The 10,009-nt window shown below is 36.5% G+C and overlaps 1 protein-coding gene across 4 annotated transcripts in view; it reads left to right on the plus strand.

Moving 5' to 3' along the window:
* LOC149410078 (clotting factor C-like) overlaps positions 1-4,615 on the plus strand; it is a 93,946-nt gene extending 89,331 nt beyond the window's left edge. For all 4 annotated transcript variants that reach the window (XM_089648515.1, XM_089648517.1, XM_089648518.1 and 1 more), the window contains 4 exons: positions 2,225-2,358; positions 2,968-3,147; positions 3,478-3,637; positions 3,866-4,615. In XM_089648515.1, coding sequence (XP_089504641.1) covers positions 2,225-2,358; positions 2,968-3,147; positions 3,478-3,637; positions 3,866-4,092 — 701 coding nt within the window. In that variant the 3' untranslated portion in view covers positions 4,093-4,615. The remainder of the gene's footprint in view (positions 1-2,224; positions 2,359-2,967; positions 3,148-3,477; positions 3,638-3,865) is intronic.
* Positions 4,616-10,009: the final 5,394 nt, after the last annotated feature.

Here is a 10,009-nt window from a genome sequence, read left to right on the forward strand (position 1 = left end):
GAAGTCAGTGTAAATTGAGTCAACTTGAAGCTTCTTCGCCATTACATCGGAAATGAAATTTTGATAAAGAATGTGGTTAGTTAGTGTTGATTTTCCGGTTATAAAACCATGATGTTCAGTACATATAATATCTTTAAATGAACTAATTATTTTATCCAGGATAAGCTTCTCAAAGAGTTATGGTCGTGTAAAAACGGGAGCAGAGCATTTAAAGAACTATTTTTATTTACATTTCCATTTTTTTATAAGGCTTCTCGTTCTGCCTGAAAACTGTATTTTTGTGACGATACAATTAAATATTTCAAGCTAATTCTCGTTCTTCATCGTTTAAATTTCCTGATATTTTAGTCTTTAGCTTATCACAATTATTTACGAATCTTAATACGTAGGCAGTTACACGCTTTAGTTTAGTTAAAAAAAAAAGAAATTTTAAAAAATGTCCCATTCTTTCGAATTAGTTGCAATCAAAACATTTTTTCCTTTAATTTACGGAGGGTTTGAACAAGATATTTTCGATAGCGGCCAACTGTTGTTTTCTCTAGTCAACCACTCTGGCCCATGTCACCATATTGAGAAATTCACTAGTTGTTCAGCAATAGCTCCTCTTGATAATATATCTGCTGCGTTGTCAGAGGATGGCACACAACGCCATTGTTCTGGGTTACTAAGCTCTTTAATTTCATTCTTGGGATTGTCAGATAGAATTTTTTCAAAATTGTTCCGTCCGGCAATTTCAGCTTGGCCCGACTCGGATGACAAATCCAAGCTATTAGATCTCCATTTTCGTAACCTCATGCCTGCAGACAGCAATATGTAAATTAATTGACCTTTATTTTTTTACAGGATTCCAAATTATCGTCTCCGGTCAATAGGTCATCCATGTTAAAATTGTTTTTCATGACTTGACTAGCTTTATGAAAAGTAATTTGGTTATCCATACCAACTTATTGTAGGCATCTTGTAGCTAGGAAAGAGGAATGACTTAACCCGTACGTTACAGTTTTCAGTTTGTAATGCTGAATCTCCTCTTCCTGACTCGCGCCATACTATTTTCTGCAAGTTACGGTCAGCTGCACTCACGTTTATCTGCCGATACATCTTCTCGATGTTAGCTGTCATGACACATTGGTGTTTTCTGAAAAGTAACAATTGGGTATATAAATCGTTTTGAATGACAGGTCATCAAGGCGTCATTCATGGAAATTCCATTGGAAGTTTTGGCTGATCCGTCAAAAACAACCCTCACCTTAGTGGTGGAGCTCGATTCCTTAATGAGGGCGTGATGTAGTAAAAAATAGGAAAAATGATCTCCCTCTAGTTTATCACATACCTCCGTGACCTAGTTCCTTGTATTCTCGCATAAATTGTACATGTTGCGATTTTAATTCTGTATTTGACGACAATTTTCTTTCTAAGTTTTGGAATCTTTTCTCCGCTGTTGTCAATGAGTTTCCTAATTGATCGATACAAGGACGGCTTAGTAAAGTTGAAGAGAATGTCCAGACTTGTCAACTCAAGTCAGGAACTTGAATTTTTGGTGTAAGCCTACATAAATGATTTCTGCCAGTCACTACGCAAGTAATATTTTGTATTGATATGGCTGAAGTCGTGAACTCCATCGAAACCATTGCATCATATTAGATATCAGATAGCATTGTGTAGTATGTAATGTGGTAATTGAACTTGGTCCGTCAGTAAATAACGGCATACGACATTAGTAGAAAATCTGGTGTTATATTTAGTTATCCCAACCCACTTTACTTTGTTCTCTTCACCCGTAAGGGTAGCTCGGTTATATTCATTACTCTGTGGTTACAATACTATAAATAGCGATATTTTTAACACATTCCTATGTTGGAAGGCATTTCCAATTTCCATTATGCATTATTCTTTCCATGGTTAAAGCATTGACTGCCCAAAACTTTAATATGAATTACATTTGTGAGAGAAAAAAAAGAGGGCGTGACCAAAACTCTGAACTTAGAACCTTGGCTTTATGCCTAACGCATGTTTCCATTATTCTATCGAAATATGTTTATTTACCGCAATTATGAACAAAAAAATTTAGACCTTTTTTTTAAATTAAGAAAAAATTTTCGTGATTGAAATCTTTATATTCTTATGTTTTATTAAAAGTAAGCTAGTGTTCGTGAAGATTTTATCCGAAGAAATTGGTAAATAGGTGAAATCTTTCATGTTATTTTTTTCCGTTTTTTTCTGGCAGCCGCCCATTGTTTTTACGACGAGCAATCAAAATTTTCAAAGGAGGCCAAGTATTTCCGAGTTGCCGCTGGGAAATTTTACAACGCATGGGACCATCAGCTGGAGAGGAACCACAGCCAGGTGCAAAAAGCTGAGGTATGCTACAATTAAAAAAAACACCAACCATACTCCATAATTTTCCCAAATTTAACACATAATTTTTGAACAACAATACGAAAAATCCAATAAATAATACGCAGAACAGTACTCTTCAAAAGGATGAAATATTATAATGCGAAGTTGGAAACTATAAAGTCTGCACCAATTGGTAGATTCAAGATAAGATGGGTCGTAGAAGCCACACTAAGCAAGATGAAGTGTGACAGTATATAAATTTATCATATATGTTACTTACACTACACGTCTTACACGTACATTAATAAACAATGTTTATAAGAATTATGATATTTCTTTTTCCGCATTAAAACAATTTTTTATAACAATCTTGCAATATTCTCGCCAGATGTATTGTTGTTTGCCAGATCAGATCCTATCGATGTTTAACATCCTGGCATATGTATATACGAGTATACTCGTATATTCACCCGAGGCTGCCAACAAATTCTTCTGATGCTTCCTATATGCAGAACCATTTCATGTTGATATTCCTGTGTAAACTAAGTTATAAGCTGTAATAAGCTTTCTGAATTTCTTGCAAAATGCCATCGTTTTTACAATACGTGTTGTTTTAATAAATATATTTAGATATTCAAGATACTTCTCCACAATAAATACGGGGGCCATGAGCAGCACTACCAGGACGATGTAGCGCTGGTGATATTAAAGAAACCCTTTGACTTCACCACCGCGGTGCAGGCTATCTGTTACGACCTGTTTGACGAGGAACTCAACACATACCAACTTTCACCCAACAGCGTCGGGAAGGTTTGGCAGTTTATAATTATCGAGATTGATTTTTTTGGGTTGCCGTTTAGCCAAAATTTCAGACATTGTTATAGAGTCCATCACTATGACCTGCATGTCCTGCATGCTGCAGGTCCTCTCATCTAAAGCTCTCTCTACATGACAGTCCATAGCCGTTTTTTAAATCTGTGGAATCCTTTGTTAAAACGTATTCGTATTTCAAAAAGTGTATTACGTTATTACTAACCTTTTTTTGGTTTCATGTCTGTTTAGCTTCTCGGTTGAATTTTTTGTTTGTCGTTATTTCTATACGCGAAAATAACGTATTCGTAAAAATAATTTGTTTTTCAGGTAGCAGGCTGGGGAGTGACTGAAAACCATGAAACTTCTAATAAACTGCGGACCCTTAACTTGCCAGTTGTAGAGCGAAGTGTGTGTACCAAGGAGCTAAGCAAATATCACTACACTGGCTTTCTTACTTCTGACAAGTTTTGTGCAGGCTATCTAAATGGTTCGTACGTTTTGAGTAATAACGCGAACTTTGGTTAAAATTTACAAAAAAGTAAAATTTACACAAATTTACAACTTACAAAACTTAAAAAATTTACAAAATTTAAAATTTACAAAAATTTAAAAAAATACAAGAATTAATAAATTAAAAATTTATAATAAGTTTAATTACAAAAATTATATATACATATTTACAAATATTAAAAAACCAAAAAAAAAAAAATTTCAGGGTCCGCAGTGTGCCAGGGTGACAGCGGTGGAGGGTTGGTGTTCCCCTTGAAATACACCGATCGGGACCGCTGGTTCCTCCGCGGCGTGGTCAGCAACGGCCCCCTAAACGAGGACAAGACATCCTGCCGCCCCAACACCTTCACCGCCTTTACAGAGATCTTCAGCGTGAGGGACTGGCTGAGCAACACCCTGAAACCACTGATCGGTTATAATGATATTGATTAATATTAAAAAAAAATTACGTCTAATACCAATATTTTGTTGGACAGATATTTATTTAAGATGTTGTATAAAGTATTGATTTTGAGAAAAACATCTTTCGCTAACTTTATACTTATGTTAATTATTTAATCTTCACACTTCTGATGGAAATTGCAGTGCTGTCCGATACGTTGGCTAAATAAGGTGGTAGCGCAACACTGCATAATACCCAGAAAATGAACCACTATAATTCTTTTGTCTTTTTTTTATAAAATCTTATTTTATCTTTTTTCTTTTTATATTGTGCTATGACTGTCAATAACTATCATGTATGTAAATGACCGATATTTTGTTTGATGGGAGTTAAAGCTATTCTTCGTCAAAGCTTTGGAACGAAGTACCAATGTCAATTCGAATATCGACATCGTTGCATTGCTTCAAAAAGCTTTGCCGCGAATCGTTGCTATCGTTACAATGAAGGGGATACTTAGGTAGATGTGGTTGCGATTATTGTTTATTTTGAATTTTTGTTGACTATATTATTAATTTGCATTGATTTGTATACTTACTATTTCTATTTTTATTGTTATTTGTTTCTATTGATTTGATTTTTTATTGTTAATATTATTAAATTGTTTATTATTATGCCTAAATATGTATATATTTTTATTATTATTTTATTGGAGGCACTGCTGAAAACCAGCTGCATTCCGGGAGAGATCCGGAATGCATAGCTGAGCAGAGACCTTTTTGTCAATAGAATTTATGTTAAAAAATATGTAAAATTTATCTATTGGCCAATAAATGTTTTTTATTTTATTTTATTTCTAAATACATAAATAATCCGTTAAAGAAAGAAAATGTTTCATCAATTTCAGCAAAAAAAGATAAAATTGAGCTTACGTAGGTACTTCAGTAACGCAGACACGCCCACAATACACTACTGTCGGTATAAACTCTTCGGTGAGTATTGCAGAAAGCCTGCGGCGGAATTCCGCAAGTCACATGCTCAGGCCACCACTATTTTCTTACGTATTCTATATTATGTGTTGGAGGAGGTGATTAAAACACCGGTCAAACAGGTATAACTTTACTTGATAACTTCCAGAGGCAAAAAGAACTCCAGTCAGACATTCTTAAAATGAACAGTAGACCTCGCATCCAAAAAAATAAATATGATTTCTCATTTAAGAAATCTAAACCGAAATTTCCTTTAATCTAACAATACAGGGAGTGCAATTCTCCCGTCTGGAACGCACATTACAATATTTATGAACAAGCTATTAAAAGTGTACAAAATAAATTCTTACGTTTTCTAAGTTTTAAAACGGATATTACAGTAATTTTTTGAATTACACCACTCTTTTAAATGAAATGACTGCCTCCGTGGTGGAAAGGTCTCGGTTAGCAATTCAAAAGTTTTGTGTTATTTCAATAAACAGGTATTCTTGTGGTACGTTCCGGAATGGAAGATACCCTCAATATTTTCCAGGTGGAAGACAACCATTCAGAATTGAAACTTTTTTTGAAATGGTTTGATCCGTTTTTTTTTAAATTTAATTTATTAATATTCTTTTTAAGTTCTGGATGTATTTTTTGGTTTTTGTTATTACATTTTAAAAGAATTGAATGGAGTTCTACGAATGAAATACAAAAACAATAAATAGATTTTATCCTTGTTTGGTGACCAGATTTGAATAGTGAGGTACTCCCCACCTTCCTCTTACTCATCTTCTTCCCCTCCGAACTACCTTCAGCCTCAAAGCATACCCCAATTTGTGATACCCTAGACTCACTCCAGATGGTTGAAAGTAGTTAGGATTCAGTGCGGTATTGAAATTTAAAACAATGAATATGCTTCAATTGTCTGATAGAAGGACTTTCACAGGATTGGTATTTCTTAACAAAATTCTAAATGATGCATTTGATGATCTAGAATAGCTTGCATTGATAATCTTTCAGAATACTAGAGCTCGGAATTTATTTCAGTGTAGAAATCAACTACCACATGTATTCCTCTTTGCCATAAATACTTATGGAGGGAAATAATTACACTGAGTCAGAGGACATCTTTGATATATCACTCAACAAATACAAAAGATTATTACTAAGGCAATTTAATTTTGTATAATAAATGCTGTATAATTTTACTATTCGTATGTAAAAGCCCCTAAAAAGGGCTTGATTGAAGATTTGAAAAAAAAATGAATTGCTATTTCAAATAAATTACTCAAAAGAGAACGTTAAAATCAAAAAATGTTAAAAACTACAAAATTTACTCCAAAAGTTATGTAAATCCACCAGTTTCCGTCTTGTACTACGAGTTTCCGGACACCGTTTATTAATTGGTTGGTTACGATCCTTGGTTGCGAACACGGATGTCGCGAGTTCAAATGGCGACCCAAGCCGGCAAAAGTTACTTCTATTTGAATCATTTGTATTTTTACACAATTATTTTCTCATTAAAAATAATATGTAGGATATTTGAGGCACTTTCCAGAATGGTAGATGCAGTATCGCCTTTCCAGAATGGTAGATTCAGAATCACCCTTTCCATAATGGTAGATTTAGTATCGCCCTTTCCAGAATGGTAGATTCAGTATTGCCCTTGCCATAATGATAGATTCAGTATTGCCCTTTCCAGAATGGTAGATTCAGTATCGCCCTTTCCAGAATGGTAGATTCAGTATTGCCCTTTCCAGAATGGTAGATTCAGTATCGCCTTTTCCAGAATGGTAGATTCAGTATCGCCCTGGTGAAAGACCACACGGAGAAAACTGATATAAAATATTGCTTATTTATTAAGAATCTGTTAAAATTATTCATAATCCGGTTAAACGGGGCTGCAGGCCCTTAACGAATGAATTGATAGGTTTCCTGTTAAACTTTTGGTATAAAATAAATACATTATCCCAATGTCGGAAAACGTGTGCATGAAAATTATAATATTTTCGCATTATATATTATATTATCAGGGCAAATCCAGGTAAATGAACACGTGTTCCGATATATTAGGAATGTAATAAAAGCTTAACAGGAAACGGCCTAAAAAATCCGTTTCTAACCGAATTTTAATTGATTAATACTTATTTTTATAATACAGAATGAAAAAAATGCTTGGAATGGTTTTAGCAATGTTTGAGGAACAGATCTCAACAGCCAGGTATTTTCAAATATTCCTCCCCCCCATTTCCTTTCCATCTACTCTACGTTCAGCCTCATGAAATACCCAATTGGGGGCGCTATAGTTTAATACTGGTTCCAGACGTGTGGGAGCTGTTGAGACTCTTGTACGGTACTCCCATAAAAAAATGGAAGAAAAATGAATGGAGAAAAATGAGTGGAAACTTTGCAGAATTTTTTTTGATTTATGCATATTCTGTGCATATGTATATGAGTCGGTCGTTTCGATAGATTTCGAAGCCTGGCACTCTGAGTGGTACGCTTGGTTTTAGGTGTGTTTCTGATATGCTGATGATATCGATCTTGAAGCGGATGATGCGGGCATTCCACAAAAGGAGTCTCACCACCTAGGTATTTATGCATCAAGAGTGGTCGTTATAAGCTCCATCAGAATTATGAGCTTTTCAGTCCAAGTGCAGCGGGCAAGCAGGGCCATTATATCCACGTCATCCTCGGCAAATTTTTGCGCACGTTCGGGCTCTGGCTGCAGGAGGGCTGCGGGGGCGGCTGTGGGGGTAGCTGGGGCTCATACAGCTGTTGGGCGGGGGCAGTGCTTCCTGCCACATCGACCTAGGTGCTTCCATCCATCCTCGTCTGAGGAGGTGGCCTGCTGGGACCCTGTCGTGCCGGGCGTCGGCACTACCTGGGTCGCTTTTGGATTGAGGCGACGCTACCCGCTTCGGGCAGCCTCTGTAGTTGGGCGGATACAGGCTTCCGCAGTTGCAGCATGCGGCGGGCTCGTCTCTTATAGTTTTGGGGCATTCTGCCGAAGCATGCATCACCAAGCACTTCACACAGCATGCCGTGTGGGATCAGTTTCGGGACCCGTGATTAAATTCCACTGCACTGCGTGCCGTGCTACAAGTGATTACTACGGTACTTCTTCACGCATGTGCGGCAGTGGCACATGTATTTCACAGCCACGTGCAGGTATCCCATATTCACTTCCTTGTTGAAGTGAGCCAGGTACATGGGGTATTCAGCGGAGGCGGAAGATATCCTGACTACCTTGACTGCGAGGTAGCCTTGTGCCTCAAGGTATTCTGTGATGTCAGCAGTATCCACGCTCGGTAGGCCTTTGATTACGGCCTTCTTCAGCTTTCAGCCTCGACCGTGAACTATTTGCTTACCACGAATATCAAATTTCAATTATTTTTGCTCATCTATGATGTAATCTCATTTGTTGTCAGGTAGGCGCGAACCTCCTTGAGGTGATGGTCAAATTTTTATCCCAAAACTGTCAGAGTTATTCGGTTGCGCCTCATCTTACCTAGGCCGATTACTTTTCAACCTACTACAATATAATAAATTACAAAACGCCAGTGAATAAATAAATGGTCTCAGAGAATGATGTTAGACTAAGGGGGTATTTCACTATCTCTGATTATGTTCTGACTAAGCACTAATCCGCGGATTAGTCATTTTTTCGTTTTCACTATATCTGAATAACGCTAACGCTCGGGTTAAAGTTCGATTTGACTAATCAGTGCTCGAACTTCAAGTTAGGCGCTATTCCTCGAATCAAAGATGGCGTCAAAACATTCCGAGTTTGACAGCTGAGAAGTGAGTCGAATTTTTTTGAATGAATTTGAACGCTTGTATGATCCATTCTGAATTATTTGATTGTGTTCAAAATAAGAAACAATGTATTAATTCGACACGAACCTATCTAAAATGACCTGATAATCAACATAACATAACCAAAAAAATGCACACTTCGCGGTGTGCGGACTGTGATGCATGACAGCCGTGGCAGTAGATGGAGTAACTGCAAACATTTTCCGATGTTGCCAGACTATTTCGAGTGTTATCTATCCGGAAGCTCGAAACAATGGTGAAACGGTCGCCGTTGAATAACGAAGTTATTCTGATCTTTAAAGCCAGCCAACGGATAGCTAGTCAGATATTTATCCCGACATAGTGAAATACCCCCTAAGGGAAGTATTTATAAGCTTAAGGATAAAGAATATGAGGAGGAACGTTGTGAAGTACCTGACTAATCAATTCTGGTTACTGAAGTTTACCAAAGTGAAACTAAGATTGTAACATTGTGGCCAATGGATGGGTGATGAAAAGATTATTGTAATAAATTAATGATGGATCTAAAGATTGTGACATTAATTGGTAATTACCAAATACAACAATCTAGTCATCTCGACCACGCGCACTGACAAAAATGTATGTAGGTAGCGATGAGATCTGAGAAGGAAGTTAAATAATAGAAGATTTTAACTATCAACAGAAGCTAATTTATTAATATTACAATTATAAATATTTATTCAATAAAAATGAACATGAGACTCTAATAACATCTTATCTCCGGGCGTGTCAAGAATGTACGTAATAAAAACGCCATCTTGATAAAAATATAACCAAAGAGCAGGTAACATTATTAATTTAAAACTTTAAATATCTTGTAAAGAATGTCTGAGTAGGCGCCAGCATAGTATATAATTAACTATGCAAGAAGTTTAATCCGTAATCCATATTTGAATGTTAAGTTAAATATTTAAAATACAAGTTAAAAATAGAAAAGACATTTCGTGACTTGCAAAATAGTCCCTCATGTTCCAGTGTCGCACGAACACACCGCAGTCTCCCGAGTCCAGCCAGCAACTGACCCCGACGAAGTACGCTCCGCACCGTGAGCTCGAAACAGTAGTGCCAACCGGAGAGAATTAACCAAATGATTATTCTAATCGGGTAGGAACTCACCGCCCAGAAATGAGCACTGCTACAAGATTACAATATTATTCCG

This window comes from Hesperophylax consimilis, chromosome 28, assembly GCF_061612785.1.
Source record: "Hesperophylax consimilis isolate HC1 chromosome 28, BYU_Hcon_1.0, whole genome shotgun sequence".
Taxonomy (NCBI): Eukaryota; Metazoa; Arthropoda; class Insecta; order Trichoptera; family Limnephilidae; genus Hesperophylax; species Hesperophylax consimilis.